Raw genomic sequence first — 15,257 nt, forward strand, 5'->3', positions numbered from 1 at the left:
ACGCACACGAAAGGAAAAGCAAGCGAAGCGCGCGAGCGCCAAGCACAAGGGGGTGGGGCAGGGTGGCGAGCGAAAAGACTCGGTCTCCACCCCCTACCCCATTTAGTCTCCCGTTTTGCGCTGGCGTTCAGTTCTCTCGCGATTCTATCTTGGCGTTTAACGATCGAATAAAAATACGAAAAAAATGGGCTGTGAACAGTCTATGGCGGCCACAACTGTTATCTCACAATGCCGAACTACGAGAAATAGATATAAACGAACAAGTTGACAAAGTAAAAAAGAGCAAAACAAGTCGACATTGATGAGCAACTATGAAAACGCTTATGCAGGTAATTAAAGCATGGCATTTGCAACTTGGAAATCCTGAATCTAATAAGCCACTTCTCCCTTGCGTGTGAAACCAAAAGCCAAAAAATTAAGTACTGGGGAAGGGGAAATAAAGAACAAATCTACAGTTGACCCGGCCTTATAGAGTCTTATGTCGTGTTCTATAGGGATTAACCGTTTCTGGTTAGTTGGGTTTTTTCGTGATCTAGCTATTGGGGAAAACCGGTTTCGGTTGGTTTGATTGATCAACTTTTTCAACCGGCCTTAAACCAGGTTGAAACGGGTGAAACAAACACTTTCATGATTATATCGCGTGATCGTAGCTCACGTAAGGAATATTCCCAGGAGTTTAACGCGTTTCAATCGAAAACGGTCGGAAAAGTGTTCTATTGAGAAACAACCGCATAAACCTAAACCGGTTGCGGTTATAGGGTTGATCCCAACAGAACACGACCTTATGAAGAAAACGCTTTTTTTTACCGAGCCCAGTACTTCTCTCTTTAATTCCTCGATTGTGATTTGATGTTTAGTTGTGATGTTTTTAACATCAGCCTCGGTCTGAGCTTCATCAAGTTCATCCTCATCAAACTCCACCACGGCACCAAGCTCATTATCCGGGACATCTGATAAGTCATCTTCCGCTTCCGGTTCCTCTGTCTCTCTCGGTTTGGTTTCTACATTCTCGTGCAGTCCGGGATCTTTGCAAGGAAAAAGAAAATATAAACTGAAAAAAAACATTGAAAATGAATCCTGCGTTAATTCCAAAAATATTTTGGAGAGGTTTCGTTATAAAGAGATTGTATTTTAAGTTTTTCCTAGCAACCTATAATGTTATGTGATCACAACATCCTCCTTCAGATCTGAATTGAACCATTTATAATATATATTAAAAAAAACCAAGACGGAAAAATGTGTGAACATGGAAGTTAAACAACTGACCTGAATTACTACGGGTCAGAGCTTCATCTTTAAGCGTGACACTTTTAGCTCTTGACTTGCGCTTTTCGTTCTTTGATTCGTCTGTGTCAGTTTCGTCATTTGCGTGAGTCACGCCGTCACCGGCGTTTGTTTCTTCAATGGTCACGTTTCCTTCAGAGAGATAAAATGGACCAATAAACGCTGGGCCTTTGAGGCTTTTTTTGATTGTAACTTCTGTACAATTTGGCCTTTACTGATAGCCGTCTGGATTTCATTTTGAAGTGTTACCCGGATTACAGTGATTATTTTACAATTTTAAGGATCAGAAGAACCAAGATGGCGCATCAGCGACTCTGGTTCCTGTGAACCATTTAGCCAGCTCTTCTTCTTCAAAAACCGTACAACTTACAAACGTACGTACAACGTACATTTCGGATGAGCGCCCTTAACGCCGACGCTCTTTGGGATCTTCACGCGTTTGGAGGCAAGATTGCGTGACGAGAAAATGAGGTCAATACTTTTTTGGAAAAGGAAACCCATGAATGGATTTTCTCATGGTTATCATGGCTAGCGGCATTGGCAATCCCTTACCTTCCATCTTGACTTCCCGTTCCTTGTTATTTTCACTTCCGGTCTCCTGGCCTCCTTCGACTTTCTGTCCCAGGCCTAAATTCATCATAGCAGGCAAGCTAGTCGCACTACCTAATGGCCTCCTTCCAAAATGCCGCGTGAAAATTCCTGGCCATGACTGGTTTGAAGTACGACTGGATGGACGAGCTCCATTGCCAACAGGACTAAATACTGTATAACTTGTGGCACGGCTGTAGCCTCGAAGACCTCGACTACTGACACGGGCGGTTCGATTGTCAAGCGTGCGAAGAAGGAGACGGCAGAGTTTGTATTCGAGGTAAAGATGGGTCCTAGAGAAAAAAAATTGAATTAAAATAGTTAAAGAGACGTTTTTCAGGTGAAAGGAGCAGCAGCTGAATTAAAAATCTGGAATACAAAACCAGAAAAATAAAGAGCGATCTTTTACAGTAGTCGAACACTCGAGCAAACTCGGCCGTTTTCCCGCCGAAAAAAACTTGTGGTCGACAAACGGTTTTTAGAAGGCCACAAGCAGCAAGCAAATCTTTTTACCGTAAAAAATGCAATGTTACGAGAGATAAATTCTTCAAACTTCAGTCGTAGCGAATTCTGGCCTAAATGGCTGAAATGAAAATAGTGACAACGCGGCAGCTATTTACATTTAAGTTTCCCGCCAAAAACTTGACGATGAAGCACTCACGTTCCCCGCACAGAATTCCTTTCCACGTAAATAAAACGTCCTTTTCAAAAATAAGAAATATACATTTAGATAATTTCTATTCATTAACATTGTGCTCGAGCAAGGAATCAACGTGAATCAAGAAATTTTGAAGGAAAATATAATAAACAGTGTGGCATACAATGCTGCCAATTTTCCCGCCAAAATAACACCAACGTCTTCCACTCGCACCAACCTTCGTTCAGCTTAAGACGATTACTTAATGGACGTAAAGAACGGCTTGGCTGGATTTCTGAGTTTTATCGTAAAGGTGAGACAATTATCTTTCTTTCAGACGGTAGCATTAAGCCGATTACCTTGTTAGACTCGTATTTAGGACAAATAAACTAAGCTCAACACTAAATTAAGCTGAAATTCACAGAGGTTTATACACTGTTGAATTTTATGTAAACTCTCGTTTCAGTCCGATTTCTTGTAGAAATAAAATTTTATTAGAAAAAACTGTTGCCAATCTAACGTCCAGAAAACGATCAATCTTAAAGATAATTGGCGGACATTTTGAAACAGTTTCATCTTATAACAGAAGTCATAATTAAGCGCAGATTAAGCTTACTAAATTTAGACCACGCACGTGCACCGAGTTTTCAAATTTCGATCAATCTCTTGAACAGAAAACCGTTACCATTGCTAGGGTAATGCTTATATATGGTAGACAATGCAAGAAGATAAGGGTAATAAAAATGGACATTTTCATAGCCTTGACCAAACATAAAATCTTGTATACTGGTCATGACCGGTCAAGCAAGAACTAATTTAACCTAAATTACAATATTTAGAGAGGAAGTCACATCAGAGAACCCAGAGAAAAACCCGTGGGTCAAGGCAAGAACCAACAACAAACTTAACCCACATATGGCACTGGGCAGAATTGAGCGTTCTCACCACTGCATCATCCCTGCTCTTATCAACTGTACTAAGAATATGGACAATTTATTTTCATTGATACTTATATTTTGATTCTTACTTTAAGAACAAGGGCAGTCTCTCTCTTTTCACCCAAGCAATGACTTTTTCTCTTTGTTTTGCATCAGCCTCTGCATCTTGACTTGGTTGCAGTTGTTGGAAATCAAAGTCTGTCTTTCCAGTGAAATCCTTGAAAGTACCTGATAAGGAGTCGTACTGCAAACGCTTGATGAAAGCCTGATTGGAAAATATTGAATTACAGGTATGTAAGAGACTTAACTTAAGGACAGCTACATGTAAAAGGGGCCTGCAAAGTGTGACATAAACAACAACAACAACAACAAACCAACAAGGAAAACAGCCAAGGGTAATTATTGCAATCTGATGAAACACTGGGAATGACACTGTTCTTGACATTGCTGATCATAAGTATCATGCAATCTAGTGTCTGTTCAAATTGTAAGGAAAAGTCCACACACAAGCCAAGTGGCCCATCAAACTTGTGCTTATCTCCGGTTTCGGTAGCATGAAGTTACTAAGAATAATTGTACTCCTCCCACCCTAGATGGGATGCTAATTCATCATGGGGTTACCCCCTAGCATTAAATTCACTGGTACCCGTTTATACACACAGTACAATGTCCCTGACCAAGGCTTGAACCCAGACTGCTTGATTCACACACTCACCACGAGGCTACCACAACTTCACAAAGTATGCTATCTAAATTGTATCATAGTAGACGTAAGCCAGAATGCTAAAAATTCAGTGTGTACAGGATATCACTCCAGGAAAATGGAATTAGTACATGTACCAGTTCTAGTTCAAGTTCATTTATTCACTCTTATTTAACAGTGACTCACTGGTAGTGCCAAAAAGGCATTGAAGTACTCCACAAAAATCTCATCATAGGCCAGTCTATCTTCAAGAGTTTCATCAGTTATTTTAAGCCCTGCAAAGAATTCCAGGTAAACACGATGCTAAGTTCAATTAAAAGACAACTTACATTGTACAACTAATACCGTCACTCACTTGAGCCATCTTCATCATGCCAAATGGCAACTTAGAATTAAAATAGCCTGCGTAGCAAGCGTTTCTGTGCAGTTCGGGAGCAAAGAATTACAGCCCGAAAAATGGAGCGAGTAAAAGAGGGGGCAGGGGGAGGGGAAGGAAGAAAGGAAGGAAGAAAATCTTTTCCTTCCCCTCTCCCACCCCCCTCTTTCTTTTTTTTTTTTGGCTCTCGTCCCATTTTCTGCACAGACAAAACACCGAAAATCCTGTTCCTCAGTCTTTCTTTGCTTCCAAACCCCACGGAAACGCTTGCTACGCAGGCTAGAATTAAAACGATTCAGTGTACTTTCAAGTGCTATACCTGGGGGGAAGGGGCTACTCCCTTATATGGGCTACATAGGTATGTGCAGACCCAAAAAGTATGGATTGTTAGCGGTCTGAAAAAGGGTATAGGTTATTTTGGTCTGAAATATGGTGTGTTTTTCACTCTGGCTTGGCATTAGGTGTTTTGTTTACAAGGAAACATTTTTTCTATGTCAACATTGGGAAATTTGTAGTCCTTCACATTACGTTTACATAAATTGAAGCCAATAATTGGCTGGAACTAGCTGCAGTCATATATTAGTGCACTGTACTAATTTTAGAGGCCTGAAATGGGATATTGATTGTTGGCTCAGGTCTAAAATGGGGTACGGAAAATCACAGATTTTGGTCTGAAATAGGGTACAGGTTTTAAGGTTCTGGCTGCACTCCCCCAACAAAAACTTAGTAGTAGCAGTAGTAGGGAAACTTTAGGGAGTACCTCCCCTGGGGCACTTAAGTAACATCCAGTAGGTGCTTATCTTTGGCTTCATTAGCATAATGGTACATGCAATATTTCCCATCCCCCCTGGATGAGCCTCTGTCCACAAATTATGGTGCTCTCCTATCATGAGTAGAGAGAGGCAATCTGCGACTGAAGTGCTTTTCCCAAGGAAAGCAACACAAATATTCAGACCAATATGCCAAATTTGAGTTGCAAAAAGCAGTTATATAATTTCAATAAAACCCAATTGTGAATAACTCTACAACAAGTTGCTGCAATTATTTGTGAGAAGGAGCTTCCTATTTATTCTTTATTGTTGTTCAAAAAGAAAATCATTTGGCTCAAGAGACAAAAATAAAGAAATGTGATGTGACTGTGAAATTCACATGACTGTCTGATACGAGGATATATTTATATGTGTGTCAGACTGCTATATACGCGACAAGTGTCAGGTTTGAGACAAGGAAATCAGTTGGTAGCATGTCTGTCTACCACTATTTCAGTGATAGAAGCTCAGATGATGCAGTGTACCCACTACATCCTCTGCCTTTTGTTGTATCTGTCGATCTCCCTCATTATGGGAAATCAAAGTGTACATGTTGCACCGCACAGATGACCCCAAGAATCAAGGAAATACCCATGATAGCAATGGTATTTCCAAAGAACGAGCTCTCGGACTTTCTGTCCAATATAAATATGCATCACACAATTCTTTCCTCCTTTCATGAGAAATCAACGTCAAAGGACAATATAAACAAAGTATTCACTTCATATTACTAGATATAAACTTGCATTAAGACGGTCCTTCGACCAGTGGCCATATTTTTGACCGAGTCGGAAGTCAGTTCGAAATAATATCTTAGCTTGGCGGGGGAAATATCGAACGGTTGATATCAAATCAAAATAATGAAAACCCAAAAGCAAAATGATATCGACATTATTACTAATTAAATTTCTAGCTTGACGCAAGAGAATAGTGTGTTTATGTAAATACACATTACTGATAGATTGTCTATGAGTATTATGATAAGCTATTAGTATATAAATGAATACTGCTCAAGATCGCTTAAAATCATGGTATTCTATCAATGATTCACAGCAGTGGTACCTCAAGTCACGAAAATTCAACAAAAGCACTTTTCAGCCGCAAAATCGCGATAGATTCCGTGAAATCAAAAAGTTCATTCACTAGACTTGATACGGGACCAGCTCGATCTTTAACCGCCCGCCTACAGTTTGACACGAACGGGCTCACCTTTCATAATTTACTCTTTGTTTACTGGGATGCTTCTGTGTCAGATCTCTCTCATACTCCATCTGTTTCAGCCACGCTATCTCGTCCAATACATGACTCTAGATTCGAAGTTAACTTCTCAGATGCAGTCCACGGGAGTCTGCCACTTCGCATTTGTGGGAAAGGTCTGTTGCCAAGGTGACGGGAAGCTTTATATTGTCTTGCCGCACGGAATAATTAATCGCTTGAGTTGATTTATAAAGCTACTATTAATAATTAACCTTCTCTTTGTTTCTTGAAAATACGCTTGTTAACCTAACCTGCGAGTGTCCCCCCTCCCTCGCTACACCTCATCGCAGGGAAGAAAAAAAAAATGCCCGACCGCAGTTAGCTTTTTGACGGATTTTATTTCCGTCAGCGGGAGGGGAAAAAACATAAAGTGCTCAGCGCCTCAGTTACTTTACAAGTGTAAAATTGTGTGACGCCTGATTGGGGCAAAAACTGAAAGCGTAACGCAATACGTGAAAAAGTGGTACCACACAATACGTGAAATAAAATTTGTGAAGGGTTTTCTACGTGACGAAAGTGGTAACCGCTTGAAATGTCAATGTTTCCTTGCGTAGCTTGCGGGGAGAGATAGGAGGAAGAGGGAGGGGAGGGAGGGGAGGGAAAGAACAAAATTGCATAACCTCAATGATCTTTATTTTGGCTTAGGAATATTATTCACAGAGAGTGTTACATTGTGTATGTCTCATGAGGAGTAGGAGCCCTCAACAAACAAACTCTTCCTAACACTGTAGAAAGGTCAACAATTTCGTTAAACACCCCGAAACTGAACCAATACTGAGATGAGCGCTTTGTACTCCTCATTTTCCCCTCTCCCTTCCCATTGGACTCCTGCCAAGCAGGCTAGCTACTGTAAACCCTGACGACACCAATCAATAATCAACATAATTAATAATAATTAATAGGAATCAAATTAATTAATTGATTGATTTAAGAAATCAATAAAAAAAATCAAAGCTTCGATTTTCATTGATTTCTCAGTTGACTGTCATTGACTTATTGATTTCTATTGAAAATGTTTTGGTTTGTTTTAGACTTGACATCTCACGATTTACAAAATGTTTTCAACAGAGTTTCAGTTTTCTGATCTATGACTGAGGAAAAGTAAAGTTCAAACAGAAACAACAGGTATAATAACAGCATTTTATCATCAGGGTTTGCTGTATTGGCAATAGGCATAAGAACCGCTTAAACATATATAGTAGATTTGGTAGCAAATCTTTGTTTTCGGTCATTAAATACTGGCAGTCACGCCGCAAGGTTATAGAACTTAAAACAAATACAATATTCTTGCTGAGCGTCATTTGAAGATGCTTGCAAGAATTACAGTGCATTGTCTGTAAACGCCGAGCAGCAATTTTTCGACTTTTACGCACAATTGATTGCGAAAGTGACGTTTCTTCGGCCCGCGCACTGACCTCATCAAATCTTTAGCATTTAGAGAAGATGAAAACTTTATTTAAGTGTCAAATGTATTTAGCACTATTAAATGTCCTAATTGGGGACACTGTAAATGAATAAACAGATAATTTAAATATAACATAAACTATTAAGAATCCCAACTGGCTGGAGGCTGACCAGTGGCACAGATCTTGCGCCTTTTCCCTTTTCTGGTACATTTTGTATAGCATTCGTCGAATATTTAGATCTCAGTAAGATCAGAAGAAACAGGGTCGACCGCGCGAGACTTGGAGAAGGACTGTCGAAAGGGAGCTGGAAAAGGAAGATTTAAGAACATGGGCAGCAGCAGCATCGGCTGCAGAGGACAGAACAGCCTGGAGGCAGAGAGCTTACGGCCCAATTCTCCACTTGGAGAACGGATAAATGATGAAGATCAGAAGAGTGAATTTGTGTTTCACAGAGCGAAAATGTTTGTTTTCTCAGTTTTAGTGACTAAGCAGGAGAAAAATAAAAAAAACAACTCATCAACTTATCTTGGTCCCCCCTTGACTGATTTCGCAAGTCATGCATAACATCCAAGATCCAACTCTATCGCTACTTATGTATGCATAAGAAGTGAATTCTAGCGGCAACGCAAACTGAACTCGATTGCAAGGGGCATTTTAAAACAATTTAAAAACCCCAAGAGAGAAAAAACAATCTGTGAGTGTAGAAGATGTTGAAAACTAGCCAAAACTAGTTGCTTTAAGGAAAGACAAGAAAAAACGAAATTCAAACAAATAGTTAGCACGTTTAAACATTTGCTCTGTTTAGTGTTTGCCTTTCTTTACCCCCAGTGTCATCCTGCGCTTTTCGTGCCTCAAACAGACCCAAACGGACATACCTTGTTTAGTCGAGAGCGTCGAGTGGAGAGGCAATTAAGGAAGTATATGTGCTTGAAATAATGACATTAGTACTTTAATCATCAAAAGCGCTGACTCATGTCAGATCTTACAATTCTGTTCATTTTGCTTCCTTTAGCAACAGTTCCGCCTTGTCATCTCCTTAATAAAACGTTCACAAATCGTGGCTTTGTGATGGGCCTCAGTTTAGCATACTTTCAGGAGGCGTGCCTACGCGGGTGGCACGCGGTCTGCGTGGTGCTCACGTGTGCTATTTTCTTTGTTCTACGCGGAAAAGGGAAGTCGTTCTTTTCCGCAGTGAAGCCAAAGAAAAATACGCCCACACAATGACTACGGTGGCGTGACTGAGAACGTTGATTTCTACATGGTCGTCAAAGCTGGTGGAGGAAATGTTGGAAGTCACGGACAAAACCAATGATAAACTTTGAAACCCTGGGATCCTTCATTCTACTCTGTCCTTTCTTTCACTGGTTCCGTGCATGTATTTTATTCTTTGTCTGCTGGAGTTTCCTTCGTGTTTCCTTTGTTCTCACAAAGGAGCCGTTAGGGTAGGACACTACTAACATGCTTGAACATGGCAGTTGTCTCAGTTCGATGTAACACTGCACCATTTCGGGCGCGCAAGCTTGTTACGATACACTGAGGAAAATGGGATGTAGACGGTAACCTGAGAACGCCAAGAGAACAAATATCTCTACGGCTTAGTGTTTTGCTCTTCAGAGGAGAAACGTACACACTGAAAAGACACTGAATCAGTTGTGTTTGGGAGAGAGATTGATACCCCGAAACAATCAGACTTCGGAAAACTGAGACAAACTGGAGACCCCGTCCACGCAACGGTTATGCCTACCGTCCACATTTAAACGGAGCTTTTCGAAGACGCTCCTCAAACCGGAAGAATTTGAAAACGCCGGCTTTTCGTGGTTGTGTACACGGAAAACATTATGGAAACGGAACTTTTCGAAAATGATGGCGTCACGAGATTTCCTCAAATACAAATTCAAAATGATCGGTGATTGTTGCGTTTTCATATTCGTGTTGACGGAAAACATTTGACGCGATTTCAGAGTGAAACGTCCGTTTTCAAATTTCTTCGGCGTGGCGTGGACGCGGACGGGACCTAAGCCACTGGGAGATGGCGTGAAACATTGCAGAAATGTTGTTTTTTTTGTCCGGGTTGTTGATGATCACACCACTTGACGCCGACCAGTTTACTCGAGGCTGTTTTTTCCTTATTGTTAATATCGTTGTTTAAAACAGCGTGTGACATTTTCTTGTATTCTCTGGCTTGTAACCTGTATTCAGCGTGTCTCAGTTCTTGTAAATAAACTTGATTATCGCTGGCGGCTTCCTCCACTATTTGTTGTACTGTTTGTCTCCTCCACTTGTAATAGAAATGTTTTCTATTCGACTGAGCGTAGCGAAATAGAATAGAGCTATTATTTTCAGGTTCCCTTCAATTTAAAGGTAATGCTGTAGGTGCCCAAAATAACTCAAAATACCGTGACTAGGCTGTTTTTTAAACTGTGAGGCTACTGCGCCCAGACTCTTAACTCTTAGAGGTTTGAGAGACATTCAAATGGGGTGTCACAGAAAACTAGCTAGTGATGATTACGGCTAGAACTGGTCGCTTACAAGAGCAGTCTCACGGAGAGCCTGTACTGTTTATTGCTGGGAGTGCAAACAGGTTCAGTCCCGAATTTCCGTTCACCATGTTATTGTTTCTGAATTTGTCAGTGGATGTTTTAAGTTTACATTTTGCAGGCCAATCTTTTACAGAAATTATTGATTGACATCGAGTTATTCGGTCTTTTTTTCATGTGAAAAACAGCAGCAATAAACAGGACCTTTCCAGGCCTTACTTCTTCCCCGACAAGATAACGAAAATAAGAAAGAAAGAAAGACAGAAAAAAAAGCAACTTGAAGGACCAGCTTGAAGGGTGTAATTTCATGCCTGTGGAGGATAATGTACAAGAGCTCTTGCTGGGCTGTTATTTTTAACCAAAAATAAAATCTCTATGCATGAAAGCGGTTTTTTATACTTCCAACGGTTTCTCGACCTTTTCCAGCACGCGAAGGTTACGCTCATAAGTCTCGCTATTGTGACGCAAATTACGATTTTCCATGCAGCATCCGATTCTCGTTTTAGTACAAGGACCGTAAAGCTAACACGGAACGACAACGTCAAATATGTCTCCGCAAACACCACACGGCAATGGAAGTCCATCTATCAATTACTCAAAAGAGGAAATTGAATGACACTTCATAAATTAAATCGCAATTGGCAAACTTCTCGAAACAATCCTTTTGTGAAAGCAGCTCTTCGAGGTTTTTGTTTCATGGTGCGTTTTTTCTTTTCTTGAGTAAATTAATTTCGTGACTAAGGGATTAAGAAGTTTCTATTTTCATCCTTTGTACGTGATACAAGTTTCCCTTTGATAAAACCATAACGACGTCAGTTTATTTCTCAGTCACGCTAAAATATCACAGTTGGCCTTCAATGAGCGAACGAACATGAAGTGTTTACTTATTAAATGGATTTGGCGTTGAACACCTGCTGATTTCCCGAGTAGTTATCTTTTAAAGACATTAATTTCACTTTTGACCATTTTCAGCCATTTTAACTTCGTTTAGCCAGAGGTCAACCGACAATTTGATGATCTTTCAGACATTTGATGATTTTTAGAGCATAATATTGCCGCTTGCACGACCTCTGCGTCAAAAATCCCACGAAACGATTTATGTGGATTGAAAGAACAATAAGAACACCAAAATTCGGTCTTTGTTAATTATTTGAGTTGCAAATTTTTTTATTCACAATGGCGCGTCATTAGCTACGAATTACCCAATCACGACCAATGTGATTAGAGGCTAGACTTAAAAAAGAAATTTGCAAGCCATTTCCTACGCACAACAGTTCAGAAGCTAATGACACAGCGTTCACTTCGCGCCATCTCATCGACCATTCACCGGCGCGCGTTTCTCGACTAGCTGAAAAACAGTTACAGTTTGTAAATTCGTTCTGACGTTCTTAACAGTTCATTGTGTCTTTTGTGATCCACGCAACCCCGGAGGCTTTAAAGGCACAGGCTCCACTGAACTGAATCGATATTGACAATATTCGCAATCACGATGTATTTGATATTTGCATGTGAGCGCCGCTTAAGCGATATGAAGTCATCACCATCACCTTGGTAGTCCAAAGAGTCAACAACGTGCACGGTTTGTCCAAACGATTTGCTTTTCTTATCGAGAAGTTTCCTGAACGTCACGTAAACTAAAGGAACTGCAATTTGAACCTGTTTTGAACGTGTGACCTTCAGAGCGCGGATTATATCTGTCGATGTACATGACAAAGTCATCTACGCCTTAGACTGCTCTCATATTTCAACGGCCGGGTAAGACACCACGCGTATAAAGTGTGAATTTTTGCTCAGTCATCAAATAAATACACGTGGACCCAAGGAAAGCAAAACAAAACCGTCAACGTTAGCAGAAATCATAGTTCCCGAGAGATGGCCGTCTCAAGCAATGATACAAGCGACAATCACGAACGTGCAGATCTCGAAATCCACGACAAAGGATTCAAGATTGGGATCATTGTGTGTCTCAGCATCGCAGCGGTGGTGGGTTTTCTCGGCAATGGTTTAGTCATTGCTGTTATATTACGAGCGAAGAAACTGCGATCTGTAATGAACCGTTTTATTCTTCATCTCGCTATCAGCGACTTGATCGTTAGTGTTCTCGCTATTCCATTGTTTCTTTCAATCAACTTCAAAAACGATATCGCCTCTCATAGCTACAGCTTGCCGCTATGCAAGATCACTAGATTCTTTCAGTATCTGTCACCTGAAGCATCCATGACCCTGCTGATTACAATCGGATGGAACCGACACCAGGCTGTCGTGCACCCATTGAATATCATGTCGTATGGCACGGCAAATAAGCTGATTCTTTCCGCTTGGATCTACGCCCTAGTTGTGGTGGCCCCGAGCTTGTATTTGACCGAGTTGAAAGAGACACCAGTGGATCCCTACACGAACCTAACCTACTGCGCTACCATCCCTGCCACCACCCTCTCTGGCTTAGTCTACGTGATGTTCCTTGGGCTGTTCGGGTACTTGATTCCTTTAGCTTCCTTGATCATCTTGTACGCAAAAATCTACCGGACAGTTTGGAGGAGAAAAAGCGGCCAGCTCGGAGATTCACGACCCGTGGAAGCGTTCATCCGGAGCCGAAAGAAGGTGCTGAAAATGTTCCTAACGGTGATCTTTGTTTTTCTTGTGACCTGGTTGCCGCTGCTGATTTACGTCAGCGCGATCGAGTGGACAGTCAAGCAGACCGATACCCATGTGGACTATGTGAGACTGATCACATATTCTTTAGGACTGTGCAACAGTATTTGCAATCCGTTTATTTACGCGCTGTTTAACGCCAAGTTTCGAGCAGGTTGCAAAGAAATGTGCAGAATGAGTATCAGGGCGTTGAGGAGAAAACCCCAAACGCCTCGCGGAGGCGGAAACGTCGCGGCGTCCAAACCCGGAGAGGAAGAACCACAGAAAATGTTGGGAAGAAGGGGAGGATTCCACGGGACAAAGGGAGGAGACGAAAAGAAAAAACAAAGCAAGGAATCACAGAAGAAAGAAGACACTAAAAGCACTTCGGTCTCAGTGGGACAACTTATCGGTAGACGCCTTAGATCGCTAACGGATGGGGACGCTCATAAAAATGGCTCGACAGAATCTGTTCAGTTAGTGGGTTTTCAAAAAATCGCAGATCCCGACCAAGTCGTGGTGCATTTTGCCAATTCGTCGCTGGAAAAATCGCGCCCATTATCAAACAGCACCGATAACTGCGTGAAATTTGCAGGCGATCTCTCTTGTCAATCGTCTGATGTGGACTCGCAGGAAATTGTATACGCGGCGGACAGAGCAAACTGCAAAGCAGAGAAATCACGAGATGGCTACAGTATTTTAAACGAAGAAACTTCCACTCCTGTTGTGAAAAGAAGAACCAGAAGTGACGGATCATACGCTCAAAATAGAAAATCGACTAAGCAGAACTTTCCGGAATCTCGGAATCGCAGTGTACCTGCTGTGCGTTGAATTGTTTTGATTGCACTATGAATCAACTTCCACTGAATCGGGTAAACAGATCACCTTTAAGGTGGAGATAAACAATTTCAGTCAAACAAGAACATGTAAATGCGACCAGAAAGAACATAAATTATTTTTGTCCATAGCAAAACAATATAAGTCACACTTGGTCCATTATTTAATGCCCCGATGGGACATCAGTTTGAAGTCGCTTTTGTTCGCAGCTGTTATTTACAGATGTACGGACGTATTCGAAGATTTTTTTTATTAAATTCGCCAAAGATTAGATCAGGGCTTTTCATTTATGTCACAGAGAATAATATGGAGGGATCACTGAATCTCGGATGGCTGATTCAAATTTCCATATTTGCCCAGCTGTGTGAGAATATTTAGTCATTCTAACGCGAAAAGAAATTGCTCGCACTTGTCTTCTACAGATTTTTCAAGTTGAGTTTAAGTGTTTTGTTGTGAGATATTTTGTCGTGCCTTAAAAATAAAAGTTGTTTTATTCCGATCTCGAATTATAAATAAGTAGGATCAGTTGTTAAACAATAGCTTAGTTTATGCATTATTTGATTTACTGAAAAGCTGACTGACTTGTTTGAGACTCAAAAAAATCCCGAAAAATTATTAAAAACCGGGCTATTGAACAGTTAATACTACACTATGTTTGCAGCGACTTTAAACAGGTAAATGACGAGTATTAGATAGCTCAGTGAGTTACAAATTAGTCCCTGAAATTAAAGTAGATAAGAATTATACCTTCTTTCTGGAAGTTTAATTTAAATCCTTCATAATGGACACCGAACTAGCAACTTGAGTATTCATCCCTGAAATTTTAATCACCGATAACATTCGATGGTTATACAAAATCTTTCCTTCCTGCGACTGATTGCGGTATAGCTTATTTAAATTTCTTTTTATTTATGTCTGATGACTGACTATTAAAATTTCTTGTCCTGAAATTTGAACTTTCTATCTGGGGTACTTTTCACCAAAAGACAAAAGAAAAACTGGTTATGTTAATACCTATCTCGGAAGTGTAATACAGTAGTCTCAAGGTTAACCGGTAGCTAAAAGTCTACATTTTATTTAACAGTGTAAATAGAAGAGAAAAAACGGTATTTTAACATAGTAAAGCAGTTTACCTCTGTGCGAATATTAAGAATCAAAATAAATAAAAATGTTTAGCGCTAATTTATGTTACTATGCCAACGTTATTGTAAAAATAAAACACTGAAAAAAGCAATTAAGACTGGCCAAGGTGAC

General features: G+C 40.6%; 2 protein-coding genes across 3 annotated transcripts in view; one reads left to right on the forward strand and one right to left on the reverse strand.

Annotated features, from left to right (window-relative positions):
• Positions 1 to 6,873, reverse strand: part of LOC145469043 (uncharacterized) — a 29,979-nt gene extending 23,106 nt beyond the window's left edge. The window contains exons 1-6 of one of the 2 annotated variants that reach the window (XM_081452694.1): positions 6,545 to 6,873; positions 4,337 to 4,425; positions 3,537 to 3,712; positions 1,837 to 2,165; positions 1,267 to 1,416; positions 808 to 1,025 (exon numbers count right to left, since the gene is read on the reverse strand). In XM_081452694.1, coding sequence (XP_081308820.1) covers positions 808 to 1,025; positions 1,267 to 1,416; positions 1,837 to 2,165; positions 3,537 to 3,712; positions 4,337 to 4,425; positions 6,545 to 6,551 — 969 coding nt within the window. In that variant the 5' untranslated portion in view covers positions 6,552 to 6,873. The remainder of the gene's footprint in view (positions 1 to 807; positions 1,026 to 1,266; positions 1,417 to 1,836; positions 2,166 to 3,536; positions 3,713 to 4,336; positions 4,426 to 6,544) is intronic. The other variant, XM_081452695.1, reaches the window with a different exon arrangement.
• Positions 6,874 to 11,657: 4,784 nt separating this feature from the next.
• LOC145469574 (neuropeptide FF receptor 2-like) lies at positions 11,658 to 14,502 on the forward strand. The gene has a single exon (XM_081453326.1). It carries the CDS (start codon positions 12,408 to 12,410, stop codon positions 13,995 to 13,997), a length of 1,590 nt encoding a protein of 529 aa, XP_081309452.1. The 5' UTR covers positions 11,658 to 12,407; the 3' UTR covers positions 13,998 to 14,502.
• The last annotated feature ends 755 nt before the right edge of the window (positions 14,503 to 15,257 follow it).

The sequence above is a fragment of the Orbicella franksi genome, chromosome 15 (assembly GCF_964199315.1).
Source record: "Orbicella franksi chromosome 15, jaOrbFran1.1, whole genome shotgun sequence".
NCBI lineage: Eukaryota > Metazoa > Cnidaria > Anthozoa > Scleractinia > Merulinidae > Orbicella > Orbicella franksi.